At 42.1% G+C, this 21,437-nt stretch overlaps 2 protein-coding genes across 11 annotated transcripts in view; one reads left to right on the plus strand and one right to left on the minus strand.

Moving 5' to 3' along the window:
- LOC147033697 (NACHT, LRR and PYD domains-containing protein 12-like) overlaps positions 1-21,437 on the minus strand; it is a 517,878-nt gene that overhangs the window by 431,630 nt on the left and 64,811 nt on the right. The window lies entirely within an intron of this gene.
- Positions 1-21,437, plus strand: part of LOC147033698 (NACHT, LRR and PYD domains-containing protein 3-like) — a 48,935-nt gene that overhangs the window by 9,647 nt on the left and 17,851 nt on the right. For all 6 annotated transcript variants that reach the window (XR_015055602.1, XR_015055603.1, XR_015055604.1 and 3 more), the window contains 3 exons: positions 799-964; positions 7,041-7,070; positions 10,356-12,084. Coding sequence is in view for 3 of the 6 variants with exons in the window: in XM_085871808.1 (XP_085727934.1) it covers positions 799-964; positions 7,041-7,070; positions 10,356-12,084 (1,925 nt within the window). In the remaining 3 variants the exon portion in view is untranslated. The remainder of the gene's footprint in view (positions 1-798; positions 965-7,040; positions 7,071-10,355; positions 12,085-21,437) is intronic.

The raw sequence follows: 21,437 nt of genomic DNA on the forward strand, positions 1-21,437 counted from the left end.
AATTACATATTATTGGACTGTGACTACATCTATTAATTATGCACTATTGGAATGTACCTTATAGACCTTTAGACCCCTTGGTCACCTTAGGCTCCTTTCTAACTCTTTTTTTTTTTTAATATCTTTCAGCCTTTCGTCCTTTTCATACCATTTAAACCCCTTTGACCTTTAGTCCCTTTTTGGATGTTTTAAGACCCTTTAGGCCCCTTTCGATTATTCTGACAATTTAGACCTTAAATTCCACTCTCGAGCTAGACCCTCGAGACCCTTTTGACCTTTTTATACCCAGGGGGTCGAGGTTTGAGTGGCTGTTGCTCATGATCCAGGTGAGCTTCAGGACAGACGGTCCGAGTTTTTCCACATCTCCCTCACCTCTTTTCTTTTGTTCCTTGTCGGTTGGTTTGGTAAAAATAGAACATGCTGTTCATTTTACCGAGCCACATCTGAAAAGCTACAACCTCTGAACTCAGGGTATAGATACAACTTTGTGAGGGAAGCAACATGGTCTCGGAGTCTGTTTTGAGTCTGTCGAGTGATGACAAATTGACCAATGCAGCAATTTTTGGCAAACTGGACGACTAATTGATCCATCAGCAAAGCAACGATATGCTCTGCTCGTTGTTCATATCTTAAAATAAATTGCTTAAAATAGAAAAAGAAGCAAGATTTTCCTTTATGACTTTCATTAATACTGAAGATGTGCTCTTGGTAACTTGCTTTGTTCAGGAAAACTGGAATAGCTGTACCTTGCTATCATCACAACATTGTGCGTGCGTGCGTGCATGCGTGTGTGTGCAGGATTTTGAGGAGTTCAAAAGGAACACTTCTAACAATCGTGTGAATTGTTTGTTGGATCTCATCATGGAGAAGGGAGCAGGGAGTTTCCGCTGTTTCTGTAAAATATTATTACAGGATGATAGAATGAAGGTCCCGATGTTAAAAAGTATCAACAAGCTGGAAAGTGGTAAGAATACAACTCACACGTGGCGTGGCCTTTCATAAATACTGTGTGGTATTCATTCAAATTCTGTGAAACTACAATTCTCCACCGACATGTGGTGCATGAATTGCCTCCTGGTAGTTTGTTTGTGGGATAAAGTGGATTAATTTGTCATAAGTTGATAGTTGATTCAATGGATCTGTTTTTGAAGCAAGGCCGTTTTCCTAAGTCATGTAATGAAGGTGCTGGAAAGGATTCTGGATGGGAGGAAAAGGAAGAGTGGGGAGATGGAGATCGGTGAAGAGCACAGGGGTTAATAAAGGGGGGGGGGATGACGAATGGGATGTTCACACTGAGACAGCTACTGGCGAAGGGGTTGCAAGTACATGGTGAGATGGCATTGGGAGTTGTGGACCAAGAGAAGGCCGACGACGCTGTCCCGAGAGAGATGTTGATGGCGACATTGAGACGGATGGGAATGCCAGATGCAGGTGTTGGGTTGGTGGAAGGAATGCACAAGGGAACAAAGGGAAGAGTTTTGGTTGGTCCTGAGATGTTGGAGTTCAGTGTGACCATCAGTTTGAGGCAAGGAAGCTCTCAGCCCACTCATGTTTATCATGGTGATGGAATGGGTAAGCAGAAGAGTAAATATGAAAGGCATTCTGGGGAAGTTGTTTGCAGACATTCTGGCTGTAGTGGCAGAGAGTAAGCATGAGATGCAGGAAGTACTGGGGGAGTTGAGAAGGCATTCTGGAAGCATGGACTTAGTCTGGAAAAGAAAGGGAAATAGACTCCAGAGAAAGGAAATGAATATCAAGCTAGAGGGGAAGGAGATCAGACGGGGAAATAGGTTTGAGTGCCTGGAGAAACATTGATCGGTGATTGTAAGTCGGAGGCAAAGGTGCGGAAGAGAAGTCGGGTGGGTATAAATGTGTGGAGTGGGGTGGAGGCAGTAATGGAAGACAGCAAAATATCAATGAAATCGAAAGGGAAGGTTTTGGTGTCTCTGTGATGCTGGCCTACATTTACATCTCGAAATGGTGGCACTGACAGAGAGGCAACAACAGAGGTTGCAGGTATGCAAGACCAATTCGGTCAGGAGTATTGTGGGAGTGAAGATGGTGGATAGGAGGAGGATGGATGAACTAAGGGAGGAGATTGGTGTGGAGAGGAACTTGATAGATAGATTTGGAAAAGCCTGCTGAAGTGGTTTGGTATCAATAAGGTGGGGTTGGTTGGAGATTGCAGAGAGTTGGCTGAAGACATGGGGAAGTGCAGGAGTATCGTGGTCGAGGCAGCGCAGAAGCTTGGTACCATTGGACCTCACCCCTTATAAAGGGAAGAGAAAGAGAAGAAGACCATAATATGTAAGGGGGTATGTTAAGCATTTTCTCATGAGGAGTGCTCTTCCTCACATACCATTGGTAACATTAATTGTAATACAGTATAATTGCATTTCTCTTGTGTAGGTGTCAAAGCTCATGGAAGAGAATGGCAGAGTGATAAGGATCAGCAAACATAAAATTGGGGTTAAAGGGAAATGGGAGAACAATGTCATGTGGATTCAAGACAGCACAGAAGACGGAATTGTATGGAATGCTGGAATAGAGATTCAAATGGTACAGTAAAGGTAGAGGTCGTTGAGGCACTCGGAATGAAATATTCGAGAAGAACTCGAGAGTACAGACAACGAAGAACAGTTGCACAGTCATGAGGAGATTCGGATTAATAATGATAGGTAGCTTTTGTATTTAGACCTAAGGAGGGCAACAAAGAAAAGGTTTCTGGAGGATCAAGGGTCTGTGGAGAGGTGAAAGTGCAGGAGCAGGAAAACTAGAATCAAGCTCTTCAAAAAATCAAAAACCTGCAAGATCTCCAATGTACTTGGGGTGAGGTGAGCAAGAAGCAGACTTGTCCAAACTTCCTGTTACAAGAGCTAATGGATTAAAATCCATGCCTTGAAGAGGTTAAAGGTGAGAAGCAGCATCATCGGTCAACAGTAAAGGTAGAGGTCGTTGAGGCACTAGGAATGAAATATTCGAGAAGAACTCGAGATTACAGACAACGAAAAACAGTTGCACAGCCATGAGTTTTTTTTTACCTCTGAATTTACCTCTGAAGGCCTTTTTACCATTGTAAGCTGGGAATAACAAATAAAAGAGAAACCAGTGGACAATTCCAAGGTGGCAGCTGGACTTTGAGGCCAGTTTGGAGATATCTCATCAAGATAGGTGAGAGCTGATTGTGAGGCCCTGGAGCTTCGGAGACTGTTCCTCTCCCTGAGGCTGAATGCAGAAACTAATATTGGGGTTTGCAGGCTGGTCTTGACAGAAAGTATGAATACAGGTATATGTTGGATTAACATACATTCGAGGTGATGACCTGTTGTTTATTTCCTTGAGATGACCTGTGATAGATGATGTGCAATCTATCTGGTGGAGGAGCGAGGAACTTTCTGCACATATTTGAGTCTTATGCAAGGTAGTACATTTAATTTGAGTGATGGGTCATTAATTAGAAAGAGAAGCAAGCATATAACCTTTGTAAAGCACACCCGATAACCAATTGCTTTAAAAACAATCACGAGGACAAAGGAAAACCCGATAAACCTCCATAAGACATGGGATGAAGCTTTGCCCCCACGGTGCCCGTAACAGGCACGGCAGGTCCAGGCACTTGCAGAGAGTCAATACTGATCCAAATATACCCATATGTACCACGTCCGTGTGTGCTGTATACAGTATGTACCTCTCCCGACCTTGTATAGAAACTGCCGATTGTGCATCCCGATCGGGACACGAACTGTACCACGATTGACTGTAGGGCACTCAGTAAGTGGCTTAAGCACTGAAGCAAACACTCCAACGGAATGCCTGGCTTGGCAAGTGATTAACAATTGCCGTTGATAAACTCATGCACCCAGAAACACCCAAGCATCGTCAGAATTTGACAAATGAACACTTTTTTTTAGCGTCTTAACTGCTGCGAAGTTCAATTCTGGAGCTTAAATTTTGTAATCCGGCTTGGTTTAAGAGATTCTTGAAGATATGGCATGTGTGGAAATGAAATAAAACCACGAACACTGGGTCCCTGGGCATTTCTAAGCATTGAAATATATCCAGCAATTTGTAGGTATGATACACAGGGAGTGGATAATATGAGGAAAGTGGACGAAAAAAAAAACTTCATTGTTAAGAAGTTGTTGCGGCCTGTTCCAAGTCAAGGCATGGTTGAGGAGGCCAAAAACATGGTGGCTTCTGACCCCAGCAAGGTAACCCAGGATATGCCTTCAGACCCCAAAGAGAGTGGTGGCCAAGGATGTGCTTGATAAAGGATATAATTAAATAAGGCCGTTAATTAAATAAGGCCGAGGATTTAATTAACCCAAACACCAAATTTTCACTCGTCAAACTCATGATCGGAGATCTGAAGGTTCGAGAAGAGATGAGTCTTGGAGTATGCTGCCTTTACTAATTCCATTCCTTTGATTTGTTGCCTGCAGAAGGCTGACTTGTCTGTCATTGAGAGGGTTAGTTTGGATACCCTTCTGATGAATATGTAATACAGGGAGTCTTCTTTATATGCTCATTTTCACAATGCTTTTTCGCATTAACACTTTTAAGAAGTTAAGGCCCTGTCACACCTTGACGTTTTAGCCAGCGCATGGCAAGGTATCAAAATGTCTGTAAAACGCTGGCGTACGCTGAACTCTTGATGGTCTTTTTTTAAGTTTTGGGCATATAATAATGTGTTGGACGTATGCATAATGTATTCGTAACGTACACAGAACGTTTTAATCACATATAAATAACTTGTACCAACGAATGCTGAGCGTGTTGTCGGCATTCACAACCTATGCCCAACGATAGTGTAACTTATGCATAGCGCGGCAGCGTATCGCCGACGATCATGTGGCGTAGGCTATTTATAGGCTGTGGCTCGATGATTCAAATAATAACCGCACTAGACATCGAAGTGTGAAGCCGCTGTCACACCTTGACGTTTTAGCCAGCGTATGCTGGCACACGTCGAATACGTTATGGGTAAGTTTTGTATACGTTAAGAGCACGCTGAAGCTCGCTGGCATACGTCGTCGTACGTCGAGAAATTTTCAGAATGTTGAAAATTTCTCGACGTACTCGGCGTATGACACACGTTCCGCATATGCTGGCCATAAGTTGTAGGCACGTTGCGTGATCATTGACACGTCGACACACTTTATTTGTAAGGTACTCATAAGTTAAAACACGTCGAGGTAATGGTTAGCGTCGGTGTTCCAGACTCCCTGTTTTTTTTTTTTTTATTTTTCTTTTCTTCGGTATGACGGTGATGTTGACAATTCGATTTCAAGTGAACAGATCGAAATGATGAAAATCAAAGAAGATTTTTGAAGGTTTAAAAAAAACAAAAAAACAATATGCCTGCCAAACCATGTGACCGATGTCATAAAAAAAATTCTGTGTACCAATTTATCCCGAGATGACCCACAAAAATTTTCATACTGATTGGATGTAGTGTTCTACGTATGTAATTATGACGTTATAATGAAGGACCTATGACGTTATTTTTTTTAAAAATCATATTTATTCCCCATGTGGAAGTATGTTCCAAGCGCCATGTTTCAATGTTTTCGTTGGTGATGTTTCACAGATACAGAGATCCAAAGTTTTTCCTTTTTTCCAACATGGCTGCCACAACATGTGACCTACAATATGTTGTCATAATTATCATTAAAACAGTCTACATGAGTAGTCGCTTCCATAGTGAAACTTTCGTGTCAATCCAACAAGCAGTAGCAGAGAAAAACTCTGATGTTCTGTGTGAACAAACAAATAGACCCAAATGCAATACGCTCTCCTCTGGTGAGAGTAATTACTTGTACATGATTACAAAAGCCTCTTCAACTTTGTAGAGAAGTTAGTTTATGTACAAAAATCTGAGCTCATGGAAGCGTGAAATGTCAAAGAGAAAAAAGGCAACTCATTGAGAGTGGTGCAACAAGTGGACAAACAGAAAAAGAGGAGAAAGAGAGATGGAGGAGAGGAGGAAACACTGTAACCTGCAAGCAAAAAGGTTTAAGATGGTGTTAATGTGGGTCTAAACTCTAAAGGATCAAGGATAGAGATGTCGCATGATCATAGTGTAACACCAGCTTGAAGCCTTGTCGGGAAGAGTGTGATTGAATTACCTCTCAAAGGCAGTTCCACGAAGAGGAGAAAAGAGGTGTACTAAGAGTGGTGTATGGTAAGCCTGGACTTGGGGAATTTAACAAGGATGGGGTGATGAGAACAATGCGTGTATCCTGGTAGCATTATGCCTGGTATTGGCTTAATGGCTGGAGTGGTGGGCTTGGGATCCTCGGGTCCTGAGTTCAAATTCTGCTTGGCTGTTGAATTTATACCAGGTGGGGTTAACTCAGCTTGTCATCCTTTCGAGGTCGGTGAAATGAGTACTAGCGTGCTGGTATCCTGTGTCGGAGTGGCGACCCGTCCAGGATTGTGCCCAATAGCCCAGGAGACTGTTTAGGCAGCACCAATGCTCTGCACAGAGTATGGTCCCAATGGATGGATGGTAGGGTTGGTGTGGTTTGGAGGCCGTGAGGGAACTAGACAGGAGAGACGGTTAAAAAACATCTCAATTGTAATACCAAGCTTGCACACTAAAAACTCGGCTCGGCGTCACACGATCCCTATGAAACTGCTGTGGCACTTAGCGGACATGCCGACAATGTTTGGGAAGTCTTGGCGTTCCATAGTACCACTTGCATTTTGCACAATGCGTATTTTTGTCATTCCCCGTGTACGGTCTGTCGTCTGCTACCAGCTATGTTGTACTGCTATCCCGTGCATGTGCACGGGTATCGCGAGTGTCATTGACTTGTTGGTGATGTGAGTATAACAGGCCTTGTTTCATCTTCATGGGGAATTCCATTGATGTGGATAGCTTCAGATTCCACAGAATCACTGGAGAAACAGATATTCATTTATTTCCAACACATTCACATTCTCATTCTTCATAATAATTTGAACAATCAATCTGATTCATCCTCTCCTGCTGTGTGAATGTCAAACAATATATTGCTGGTGTGTTTGTTTTCCAGACAAGATGAAGAAAGAATTGAGAGTTTGGGGTAAGTCCTCCACATTTCACTTCAATGAGGATTAGTTTTGTTTTGTGAAAATCAGTTTTGTTACAGTCAAATTAGTACAGTCAAAACGTCGGATGACCTCCCACAAATTGCAACAAAAGCAAACTCAACAGATTTTGATTCCTGGATATGTCCTCAGTGACAGAAAAAAGTCCAAAGGGATCCTCCCAGGGGGAAAGTCCTGAAATCATGGAAATCCAATATGGCCGCCACCCAGCTTCGGGGAAAATGAGAAAATTGTAAAGATTGATATTTTAAGATGTAAATATATGTTTTTCTGCATTCCAATTGTTTCTAGTTATGGTCAGTATATTGATATACAATAATAATTATAAAAAAGTGAAATGTATTCAGGGTAAAATAAAAAATTATAGCTTTTTTGTCCAAAAATGTCAATTCTTTGTCCCAAAAAAAAAATTTACCTGATAGTGATTTTGGCTCCTGGACAAAAAAAAATAAGAAACGTTGAAGACACAAGATGTAATCAAGTCTATGGCAATACAAATAATTATGTAAATCATTGAAACATGACAAAATTCACAATTCCACTCGGGGCAATACATCTGTCTGACGAAGGTTTCGAAATGAAAATGAAAATTCACATTAAACTCAGAAACTACATCCATTATAAACTTACTACACATGTTGAGAAAAATCAAGCGTATTAAAGTTAGAACTCGACAATGTCGTCATCATCCTCATCATTATCACATGGATTGTTTGTGCAGCCAGAGCCCCTGCAGTTTCCACAAGCTGGAGTGCACTCAATGTTGTTCTTCTTGCATGTGCATCTCATGGTGCTACATTCAGCCTGGCAGTTGCACCTAATGACACGTAACATCTTTTCAGGAGCTGGAGCTATTGATGTCTGAAGTGGCACAAAACCCTCGTCACACTTCTGCCAACCCCAGTCTGTGGAAGAAGTATGTAAGTCTGACGTCTTGAAACGAATCAAAGACCACGTTCAGAAGCATGCCGAGTCTGCAAAGATATCTTCTAGAACTTCAGCGCTCGAGGTTCAGTATATGGACATGCTCGACATTCTACGCAAATACATCCGGGCAGAGCGCACTGGGAACTGGGCACTACATCTTCAGGCCATCCAGGAAATGCTGCCTTACCTGGCAGCCTCGGGCCACAACTTGTATGCCAAATCTGCAAAGGTGTATCTGCAGCAGATGTCCAACCTCAAAACTCAACATCCCAATGTCCAACAACGTTTTGATGAGGGGTTCCATGTGGTTCGACAAAGTGATCGACGAAGTGTTAACATGTATAAGTAACTTGTAGTGACGTTTTGTGGGGCACCCCTACCAGAAGTAAAAATATTATAACTCACAAACACATGTGACTGCCCTTTTAAACAGTTGCTTCTGCTGTTTTACACTGAACTAAAAGAAATATGAAGGAATCCTGACATCCTTGAGTCATTCTATGGTTAGCGCGGCCCCTACAGGCTATCGGACGCAAGCCTAGATCTATTGTAATCTCTGTGCCCCAGAGAGGATATAATAACATGAGACTGTTTCTGTTGTTCCTGCAGGGAATGGGCATACTATTTGGTTAAATGTATATTGGAATGTATAATAGCAAAATTGGAATAACCTTCAGAATCAACATAAACCTCCTTTTGACGTGTTGACTTTCATCACAAGGCCAGATGCATTTTCATTAGTGCGGTGTCTAAAATATAGAAATAAAATATATAGAATACTAAAACATCTATGATGCATAATGAGATTACTTTGACATGGCCAAATACTTTTTCCCCAATTTAACATTAAAGTCAATGTGGAAATGGGAGTGTCCCTGAAACCAACATTTCCTGATTACAGATGGGGTTAATCTATTTTTGATGAAGAAGAAGAGTATTTTTCGTTCCCCTTATCTATCTATAATTCCAGCAATCTCTGAGTGTCTGTGACCGCTGTTTCTCGACAACCACTGGTCCGACCGAATTGAAACTTGCCAGGTATATTGCTGGGGACCTGAGTATGTGCCTTTTCAAGGTTTGATATTAATTGGACAAGTGCTTCCAAAGTTATGGCCATTTATTTACCAACCAATGACATGACACAGTGCTGCGTAGGCGTGGCCGCGCTCCCCATTACGGGTTACAACGTACGTACGGACTTCCGGATAGTGATGACTTACTGTATTATAATAATTCCTCCATTTCTTATGCGCATTTACAGATAAACACAATGCCCCAATCCAGTCGTCGTTTACGAGAGCGAAGGAACGGCCTGTGTAGTTGTTTGAAAGTTTTGGTTTTTTTTCTTTTTTTTTTTGCACGTACGGCCACGCACGTATGGCCACGCACAAACAGCCACGTGAGAGCGAAGGAACGGCCTGTGTGGTTGTTTCTGGCACGCGGTTTGAAAGTTTTTTTTTTGGTTTGCACGTACGGCCACGCACGTATGGGCATGCACTAGTTATATTAAATAATATTAGAGGAAAATGTGCCAAGACCTGTATTCCTTATCAACCCTGACAAGATGGTGTTTATGTAAAACCCTCACCTTTGAACTCTCTAGTCTGGGTTGTATTCTCATCCTGTGTATTAATTATTGAATTGATGATTCACAGACATGGCGTTTCATCAATGAGAACTCTCTCCCTTGGTTTGATGTGAAGATGGGGACACACCAGCGCGTATTAGCATGTCCCAGTCAGATCCCAGGGTATCTTTAGAAAAAGAGTAGGTGTATGTCCCCTTGAAATTAAAAAAAAATCGTAGGTGTATGTCACAGAACAACCATGTCACCCTGAAATAGGAGCACACTTTTGGCTGAGCGATCAATGAACTCTCAATCTGATATTCACCCATTCATGAGTGAATAAACATTACATGTAGTAAAGTGTTCGACCAAATTCTCTATGGCTCCCAATCTCTCTACTCGAGGTGGAGTAATTCTGAATAACCAAGTAATCGGAGAAAGATAACCTAATGGTTACACTAGTCAGCATGGCATTAACTCATTGAAACAGAACATTTCCCAGCAAACCTGTTTCTGTTCTATTTGAGGATCCCTTCCAGTCCTGTTGTGAGACAGGTTAGTGTTACCCGACTGATGCCTTTGTCGCTGGGGCAGAAACTCCTCCCAGTACAAGAGAAACAGTGGGTTCAGACACTTGGTGCACACATACAAGTTAACATGCTGTACAAGATAACATGCTGAATGAAATTAAGTTTTTGTTACTCATTTGATTATATATTCTTTATATTCATTATATATTCATTGATTATATATTCTTACTGAACAGGGAAAGCTCAAGAGGAGTTGAAGAAAGAGTTGTTGGAAAACTTTGACACAATCCAAGACTACAATGCCTCACCAGGAGACTATACGAGTCTTGATGATCGGTTTGTGGAACCCATAATTGTGAAGAGTGAACGAGGGATTGAAGTTGAATCTCAAGAGCACGAGATGATGACACCAAGTAGAAAGTACGATCTCAAGAAGATTAACGAAGATCCGGTCTCCATGGAAGAATTGTTTGATCAAAATAAATCTTCTGTGCAGCGAGTGACCAAGGTGCTGATGTTTGGTAGTCCTGGAATAGGAAAAAGCATGCTTTGTAAAAAGCTCGTTGTTGATTGGGCAGAAGAGAAGGAAAAGATGAAAAACAAATTTGATTTTGTGTTTCTTTTGAAATGTAGGAACTTAAACCACATATCAACTGAAACCACTCTGAAGAAGATTCTCCTGAACGAGTATCCCTCCTTGAAGGAGGTTGTTGATGATTTGATGGAAAATGCTTCCCGGGTCCTCCTGGTTCTTGATGCTCTGGATGAGTTGAAACACCCTCTAGATGTTTGTAAATCTCCACAAGAAGCAAAGGGCATCGGATCCATCATTGCAGGACTTTTACAGGGCACTCTTCTGGGTCGTGGAACTTTAATGGTGACAACAAGACTCGTGGGTCTGCAATGGCTCCGGCATGTACGTTGTGATCCCAGATCTACTTGTAAGGTTGAGATTGTGGGATTCTCTGAGGAGAAAACTGAAATTTTTTTTGAGAAGTTTTACAGAAACGAGGATAAAGCAAAGCGGGTTCTCCAACATCTGTCAGAAAATGAGGTTTTATCATCTCTTTGCTTTAATCCAGTTTTCTGCTGGATCACTGCAACCTGTCTCAGCAGGTACTGTGATTCCCATGAAGGGAGAACACGTGACCCTGGACCCAAAACGATGACTGAACTTTTCTCTCTTTACCTTCACTTGCATTTGGAGCACCATGGAGGGGAATCCATCACCAGCTCTCCAGATGCACTTCTTTGTCTCTGCCGTTTGGCATATCATGGAGTGAAGGAAAAAAAAATCTTGTTCAGTGAAGAAGATTTGAAGAGTGAAGGCATCACTCAATCACCGGCACTGCTCCATTCTTTGCAAAGGATACTCACCAGAGGGAGGAAAGGAGAAGGAATCACAAAACCACATCCAGCATTTCTCTCTCAGGTTTTCCTGAAGACGGAAGTTGAAAGTGTTTGCCATTATGAATTCTTCCACCTGACTGTGCAGGAGTTTTTTGCAGCACTCTACTTCGTCTTGCCTCAATGTGAAGAGTCTGTGGATGAAGTGTTTGTGAAGTGCACGAACAGAGATGATCGGTTTCAGATTGTTCAGCAGTTCCTCTCTGGTCTGTTTGCTGATAAACCGAGAGATACCCTTGGGAGACACTTCAAATTGTCAACAAAACCAAAACATAAAATCCATTCCTGGCTCAAAAAACACAAACAGAAAGACTTGAATTGTTTTCATTGTGTGTACGAGCTCCAGGATGTGGAATTTACCAAAACCATGATGGAGGATGTGGAGTTTCAAAAACTCACAAAGAACATGACCCTTCCTTTGGACTGCACTGTATTGGTTTACGCTCTTCAAACAGCAAACAAACCTGTTGACTCATGGAGGGTCGAAATCGGCCCCATGGATCGTACACAAAGGATGAATATTTTCTCTCCAGCCTTCCATCTGTGCAAAAAGCTTGTGTGAGTCATTTTTCTCTTGATTCTACCAAAACTGTCCCTCTCCCAATCTCCACACGAGTTTCACTCTTTAAAACCCACATTTCCTTATTTCATCATCCACATCATCCATCCATCCACATCATCCACATCATACACTGGAAGCCCAGAGCTCCAAACAAGCTGCCATTCAGACGGGATTCCCCCTGAGATGAAGTAAAGATGAAATGTTAAATAGTTTTTTTGTATTGTGCGAGTTATGACTGTGTTGTGATAATTTGGTGTACAGTGTCAGGGTCAAGGTGACAGTGCAGGTAGAATGGGTCCTAAGTTTGATTGAGTTTGTGTTGATAGGTTTTAAGTGCAGGATTGTAACCAGAACAAAGTGTAGATAATGTTAAGCTGCTGTCACACCTTGACCATTTAGCCAGCGTATGCCGATTTATGAAAAATTTGTCTAAAACGCTGGCACACGTCGAATATGTTATGGGTATGTTTTGTATACGTTGAGACCACGCTGAAAACACTGCCATAAGTCGTAGTACGCTGGCTTTGAACGTTGTACTTTTGGGTTGTCCTCAAATTTTTGCACGCTTGAAATTTTATGATGGATGCCGGCGTATGACTCGCACGTTCCGCTACGCTGGCCGTAAGTTGTAGGCACGTTATGCGATCGTTGACACACGTCGACACACGTTACTCATAAGTCGAAACATGTCGAGGTAATGTTTAGCGTACCTGAAACTTATTTCTAACCTATGAGTAACGTTTTGTAAGCACGCTACATGAACGTTGTTCACACTTCACAACACGTTACTTTAAAAAGACGTAGACGTATTTGACGTCTTCAGGGCGACAACAGAACTTAATGAACGCATTTCTAACTTTCAGATACCGTATAATGGCGTATTGGCAGCGACTATGGGAATTGGTATATACAAATGGGCTTCACAAGAGGAACCCATCATTGTTCCAGACTCCATGTTGAGTAGATGTCAATGCCAGTAGCATCAGTAGTAGCAATACTATTAGTAGTAGTTGGTGTGCGTGACACTAGTAATAGTAGTAGTAGTAGTAGTAGTAGTTGTAGTAGTAGCATTGGTAATTGAAAAAGGGGCTTCGCAGGAGGAACCCATCTTTTTTTTTAGACTTCGTGGTGAGTACATGTCCATGTCATTCCGAGAGATGGAGGATACGGGAACGCTGAGACAACAATACCTACCTGTCCTCCAACATCAACATGACCTCATCGAGTTGACACTGCACCAGTTGCGTGCCAATAGAGCCGAGAGAAGAAGACGTGAACGGAGGAGAAGGAACTGGGTGAGACCATGGATCGGGAGGCGACGCCATTACGGCATATATGACCAGCTCATGGTGGAACTCCGGAACGAGCACCATGCATCCTTCATCAACTTCCTGCGAATACCCCCAGCGATGTTCGACGAGCTGCTAGCCAGAGTGGGTCCTAGGATAACCAAGCATTAGTATTAAATCATTTCAATAGTCCATTGGAAGCGATTTAACTCGTTCAATGGAAACGATTTCAATTGCCGAGCACCAGCGTCCAAAAACAATAGGCGAGTGACAGGAATTTATTAAAAGTGAAGTTGCAGCCTATGAATAGAAAACCTCACGTAATCGTCGACGATAAGCTGCCACGTTGGGCATAGGTTGTGGACGCCTAAAACACCCTAATCAATCGTTGGTATAACTTATGTATAAGTTATCGAAGCGTTCTGTATTCATTACTAGTGCATTATGCATTTGTCCAAGTCGTTTTGAATACTTTAAAAAATGTAACAAAAAAACAGTTCATCGTGGGAATGAGAAAAAAAAATTAGCCAAAAAGAACATCGAACAATGGTGCAAAGTAGTCTCCTATTCGTGGACACAACGATGATCAATCATCACCACACGCTCCCCATCACGCTCACCTACTACTACTGACATGGACATACTACTACTACTACTACTACTACTACTACTACTACTACTACTACTACTACTGATACTACTGACATTGACATCTACTCAACATGGAGTCTGGAACACTGACGGGTTCCTCTTGTGAACCCCATTTGTATATACCAATCCCCCTAAACGCTGCCAATACACCATTATACGGTAGCTGTAAGTTAGAAACACATTCAGTCAGTTCTGTGGTCATCCGGAAGACGTCAATCAAATTTGTCTACATACGACAATGTGCGTTTGAGATACGTTACACATAGGTTCAAAGCACGCTACTCATAGGTTTCAAAGCATGTTACTCATAGGTTAAAAATTAAGTTTCGGGTATACTAAACATTACCTCGACGTGTTTCGACTTATGAGTAACTTACAAGTGACGTGTGTCAACGATCTCGGAGCGTGCAGATAACTTACGCCAGCGTATGCGGAACTTGTGAGCGATACGTCGAGTACGTCGTAAAATTTTCAGCATGCTTGAAATTTCACGACGTACCAGACGTACCACGTAATATGACAGCGTACTTCCTCTTTTTCAGCGTGCTCCTAACGTATACACAACTAGCCCATACCTTATTCGACGTGTGCCAGCGTTTTACACACATTGTTCATAGGTCGGCATACGCTGGCTAAATCGTCAAGGTGTGACTGCGATGTTGACACTTCCAATTTTCAGGCGGTTATGATTTAAATCGGCGTGCGGTAGCCTTTTAACAGACTACGCCACGAGTTCGTCGGCGATATGTGCAGCATGCTATCCCTAAGTTAAACTATCGTTGGGCATAGGTTGTGAACGCCGACAGCAGGCTAAGCATTCGTTGGTATAAGTTATCTATAACACAACGAAACGTTCTGTGCCCATTACTAATATGTTATGCATACGACCAACACTTATGAATACGATCAAAACTTAAAAAAATCTCAAAACTTCAGCGTACGCCAACGTTTTACATAGATTTTTATACGTTGTCATTGCTGGCTAAAACGTCAAGGTGTGACAGCGCCTTTACTCTGGAGTACCTGGAAGGGTTTGTAAAGATGGATGGATTATGTGGTGTGGTTTATTGAGCATTATGCTTTTGTTAAAAATATTATGAGCCGATCTGAAATTTAAATTTCAGATAAGGTATCGTCATCACACACCATCCGCCAGGCTCCCATTTTGACTTCTCCGGCCAAACCACTGGGCCGATCCGGCTGAAATTTGGCAGCAAGTTTCCTCTCCTGACTGGTACAACAGCAATTGCAAAGCTCGTTCCAGTCACATGGCTTTAAGTCAGTCAAAATGGCCGACTTGTAAATGTCTTCAAAAATCTTCGAAAGACCCACCAGTCAGAATGCGACCAAATTTGGGTTACAACATTAGGACAGGGTTGGGATGTTAAATTGCAGAAGTCATGCGTATCACTTGACCGGAAGTGTCAAAATGGCCGACTTAGTCATTTTTTTGAGAAAATCGCATAAATTCCTTCAAACATCTTCTTCATCAGACCCACCAGTCAGAATGTTATTTTGGGCTAGAACATTAGGACATGATCCTGGTGCTAAATTGCAGAGGCCATAATGATCACATGACCAGAAGCGTGTCAAAATTGCGGCCGTGCAAATTCACTACAAAATGTTGTTCACCAGACCCACCTGTCAGAATGCTATCAAATTTGGGTTGCAACATCAGGCTAGGATAGGTATGTAAATTATATTGCAGAAGTCATGCTGATCACATGACCGGAAGTGTGTAGAAAATGGCGGACTTCATAAATGTTGGAAAATCGTGTAAATTCCTTCAAAAACCTTCCTCTCCAGACCCATCAGCCAGAATGCTACCAAATTTGGGTTGCAGCATGCGGTATGGGCCCAGAGAAGCGACAGGCCCATTGGTCCTATTTTGTGGAATATCATTTCACACTATCCAATAAATAAGATTCATCGGATGTCTGTCTGTGTTTATTCACATTTTTTGCAAGGACTGCTGGACGGACACCCACCAAATTTGGCACACAGCCCAAGTCCGATCCGGGGATTGCCGTAAGCTGATTTTCATCCACCACCTGAGCCATTAAAGATCACTTTTCTGGGTTTTTCATTTATATGCAATCTCATTGGTCAACAGGATATCACGTGACATAACACAGCCAAAAGGCCAGCACACCTAATTAGTCAAGCTGTGTCTTCCACTTATTGGCTCACTGCACAACTAGCCTGACTCCACGCACAATTGAGACCAAACTAAATAATGCGTTCACCTTTTTCATGATATCTGCTCCGGTAACTGGTGTACAGTAGGTTCTTCTTCGTAATCGCCATGTCATGCCTGTCCCTTGAAGATGTATGGTTTAAAAATAGCGTTGTATATCTCTGTAAAGGATCAATTTGCTTTTAGAAATGGAACTTTACAATGCCCACACTTTCTGCCTCCCCTCACGGCTTCCATCCCATCCATCCAACAGTTTTTACAGAAAGATCCATTGTTGACTGTGACTGGACATTTGATATCATTTTTCACATCATCTGACACAGCTAAAATGGGAACCCAAATGGTCAGACCATGTCGACAGCTAATCTTTCCCTTGTGTCTCTTTTCCGATTAATAAAGTTTTGTAATTTTGTGATTAAAAGTCTAAATATTCTTCTTCTTCACACTTTTCCGTGTCACCACACGCTGAAGTCCACCGCAGTCTTCGTATTGTAATTACGGGTTACATCGTGGTACGATTCAACTCAATGGGTGAATAATTTTTCGATTTTCCACAAATTTGCCTTGCGTCAATCCATCCTTGACAGGTGTATAGTGCAGTAAGGCCATCTGCAACGATTGAGAGAGGATGCTGTGCCGTGTCCGTGCCGCTGTCATGTCATGTCATGCCGTGCCATGTCCCCCGTGATCAAGTCGAAAAAAACAACCGTCGTTTTAACTGTTGTACAGTCTCTGCCGAGCTACTCGCACGTGGGCACGGGTGATTTGAGTTATGGCGCGGTACAAAATGGTGCTCTGGGAAAGTGTCAAATGGGATGATTCCATAACACACAGGACATCTTGTCAGCTTGCGATAGTGGGACAAAGCATTCGTCGCCATTTTGTCTGTGGTGTCCGAGGTGCCTGGGTCGTTTATGTGCTGTGTCGATGCTGGAGTAAAGAACAGATTTATCAATGAATTTTAAAAATCCCTTGTATACCAGTACTATCAATTTAACGGAAAGACAAAGCCTTGATTTTCAATGGCTTTCCGAACAAAATACAAAACATTTTGCATTTGGGTTCTCCTTAACACTCGACTAAAATGTTTCGTTACAAAATATGACCACAAAAGAGGCAAAATGCATTTCAAGTGAGTGAGGCATCTATCAACTGATGGGTTATGAGAACACTCATGTCAGACTTGGACAGAAAGCTGTTAATTACGTATGAAAATTTTATAACAATGTGTTCATGCTCACCCACGTCTGACCCTCTCCATTTTGTGTGGCTGTTCCTATGAAAGTAAGAATCTCTTTTCGTTCGATCTTCACATCATACTTTTAAGCATGGTTAAAAATACAAATAACTCCTATCGAGATATACTTCAGCTGCACGACGTGTCTGCCTTTGGGCAGCAAGAGACATTTGAGCAGTGTGAAGGCGATTTCAAGGTCAACAGAGGTGCAGCTCTGCTGCCCGATCTTAGGAAACATCACAGCAGCATGAAACTTGGAAAAACAAAGATAGTACTCATCATGCTTCTGCCCAATCTAAAGGCCCGGTCACACCTTGACGTTTTAACCAGCGATGGCAACGTATTAAAATGTATGTAAAACGCTGCCTGACGTTGAACTTTTGATGTTTTTTTTTTAAGATTCGGACGTATTCATAACGAGTTGGTCGTATGCATAACATATTAGTAATGGACACAGAACGTTTCGTTGTGTTATAGATAACTTATACCAACGAATGCTGAACCTGTTGTTGGCCTACACAACCGATGCCCAACGATAGTCTAACTTCGGCATAGCGCGTTGCACGCATCGCCGACGATGTCGTGACGTAGCCGATTAAAAGGCTGAAGCACAACGATTCGAATCATAACTGCCGTAGAAATGGAAGTGTCAACATCGCGGTCACACCTTGGCGATCTTGCCAACGTATGCCGACCTAAGAAAAATGTGTCTAAAACGTTGGGGCACGTCAAATACGGTATGAGTAAGTTTGGTATATGTGAGTAGAACGCTAAAGTACGCTATCATACGTCGTAGTAAGTAGAGTACGTCAAGAAATTTTAAACATGTTCAAAATTTTACGACGTACTCGGCGTATGACACACGTTCCGCATGCGATGGGGATAAGTTTTACACACGATATGTGGACGCTTACACACGTCCACAAAGGCTACTTATAAGCTACTCGTAAGTCGAAACACGTCGCGGTAATGTCTTTTTTACGCGAAACTTATTTCTAACTTATGTTTGACGTGCTTTGAACCAATTCTTTATGTAGTCCCAACACATATTGACGTATGTAGACGTATTCCAATGACGTCTTCCGGTCGACAAAAAAATAAATGAACGTGTTTCTAGCTTACAACTGCCATATAAAGACGTGTTCCCAGCGATTTTGGGAATTGGTATATAAAAATGGTGTTCATAAAAGGGGAACCCAACAGTGTTTTCGAGTCCTTTTTGAGTCGATGTCCATGTCAGCAGTAACAGTATCAGTATTAGTATTAGCAGTAGTTTGTTCATGTTGGCAGTAGTAGGTGAGTGTGAGGGGGAGGGTGTGGGTTATGATGGATCGTCCTTGCGTCCGCGTGTCCACGGGTAGGTTCATAGGCTGCCACGCAACAATATAAATGGCTGCATCTCCACGATTGAAAGTAGACGCTTGCGCTCAACAATTGGATTTTTTTTACACTCAACGACTTTTAAACGGTACCACTCACCTATTTTCATTGTTTACAATGAACGATTTAATTTGCTGTCACTCGCCTTTGTTTTTTGACGCTGGGGTTTGGAAATTTTAATCGTTTCTATTGAACGTGTTAAATCGCTCAAACCCCACTATTGAAAGTAGACGCTTGCGCTCAACAATTCGATTTTTTACACTCAACAACTTTTAAACGGTACCACTCAGCTATTTTCATTGTTTACAATGAACGATTTAAATTGCTGTCACTCGCCTTTGTTTTTTGACGCTGGGGTTTGGAAATTTGAAGCGTATTTTCTGATCGTGTTAAAACGCTCAACTCGACTATTTTAAATAGACGCTGCCGATGGACAATTGGAATCATAGCCAAGCTAGACATCGAAGTGTGAACATCCTCGTCATGCCGAAGAATAGTTTGAAGAATGCTGCAAATAAGTGTCCTGGCCGTGGCCGTGGACGCTGACGCAAGGACGATCCGTTATACCGACGTCTTTCAGCCTATGAGTAACTTAAAAGTAACATCTGTCGATGTGTGGCAACGATCGCGTAACGTGCCAACAACACGTTAATCATAGGTTAGAAATAAGTTTCGGGTACGCTAAACATTACCTCGGCGTGTCTCAACTTATGATTACCTTACAAGTAGCATGTGTTGACGTCTGTCAACGATCGCAGACCGTGCCTACAACTTGTGGCCAGCGTAGCGGAACGTGTGAGTCATATGCCGGCATACGTCGTGAAATTTCAAGCATGAAAAAATTTGAGAACAACCAAAAAGTGCAACGTTTAAAGCCAGCGTACAACGACATATGGCGGTGTTTTTCAGCGTGCTCTCAATGTTATCAAAACTTACCCATAACGTATTCAACGTGTGCCAGCGTTTTAGAAAAAAAATTCAAAAATCGGCATACATTGGCTAAAGGCCCGGTCACACCTTGACGTTTTAGCCAACGTATGCCGATTTTTGAATTTTTTCTAAAACGCTGGCACACGTTGAATACGTTATGGGTAAGTTTTGATAACATTGAGAGCACGCTGAAAAACACTGCCATACGTCGTTATGCGTTGGCTTTAAACGTTGTACTTTTCGGTTGTCCTCAAATTTTTCATGCTTGAAATTTCACGACGTATGCCAGCGTATGACTCACGCGTTCCTACGCTGGCTACAAGTTGTATGTACGGTCTGCGATCGTTGACAGACGTCAACACATGCTACTTGTAAGTTAATCATAAGTTGAGACATGCCGAGGTAATGTTTAGCGTACCCGAAACTTATTTCTAACCTATGATTAACGTGTTGTTGGCACGTTACGCGATCGTTGCCACACATCGACAGACGTTACTTTTAAGTTACTCATAGGCTGAAAGACGTCAGTATAATGGATCGTCGCTGCGTCAGCGTCCACGGCCACGGCCAGGACACTTATTTGCAGCATTCTTCAAACTTTTCTTCGGCATGACGAGGATGTTCACACTTCGATGTCTAGCTTGGCTATGATTCCAATTGTCCATCGGCAGCGTCTATTTAAAATAGTCGAGTTTGAGCGTTTTAACACGTTCAGAAGAAACGCTTCAAATTTCCAAACCCCAGCGTCAAAAAAACAAACAAAAAAACAAAGGCGATTGACAGCAATTCAAATCGTTCATTGTAAACAATGAAACTAGCTGAGTGGTACCGTTTAAAAGTCGTTGAGTGTAAAAAAAATCCAATTGTTGAGCGCAAGCGTCTACTTTCAATAGTGGAGTTTGAGCGAATTAGCACGTTCAATAGAAACGATTAAAATTTCCGAGCGCCAGCGTCAAAAACAAAGGCGAGTGACAGCAATTTAAATCGTTCATTGTAAACAATGAAAATAGCTGAGTGGTACCGTTTAAAAGTCGTTGAGAGTAAAAAAAATCCAATTGTTGAGCACAAGCGTCTACTTTCAATAGTGGAGATGCAGCCATTTAAATCGTTGAGTGGCAGCCTATGAACCTACCCGTGGACACGAGGACGCAAGGACGATCCATCATAACCCACACCCTCCCCCTCACACTCACCTACTACTGCCAACATGAACAAACTAATACTAATACTAATACTAATAGTAATACTGATACTGATACTGTTACTGTTACTGCTGACATGGACATCGACTCAAAAAGGACTCGAAAACACTGTTGGGTTCCCCTTTTATGAGCAGCATTTTTATATACCAATTCCCAAAACCGCTGGGAACACGTCTTTATTTGGCAGTTGTAAGCTAGAAACACATTAATTTTTTTTTTTTGTCGACCGGAAGACGTCATTGGAATACGTCTAAATACGTCGATGTGTGTTGGGACTATGTAAAGAATTGGTTCAAAGCACGTCAAACATAAGTTAGAAATAAGTTTCGCGTAAAAAAGACATTACCGCGACGTGTTTCGACTTATGAGTAGCTTATAAGTAGCCTTTGTGGACGTGTGTAAGCGTCCGCATATCGTGTGTAAAACTTATCCCCATCACATGCGGAACGTGTGTCATACGCCG

The sequence above is a fragment of the Eptatretus burgeri genome, chromosome 2 (assembly GCF_056783735.1).
Source record: "Eptatretus burgeri isolate ZD-2024b chromosome 2, Ebu_testis_v1, whole genome shotgun sequence".
In the NCBI taxonomy this organism is placed as follows: domain Eukaryota; kingdom Metazoa; phylum Chordata; class Myxini; order Myxiniformes; family Myxinidae; genus Eptatretus; species Eptatretus burgeri.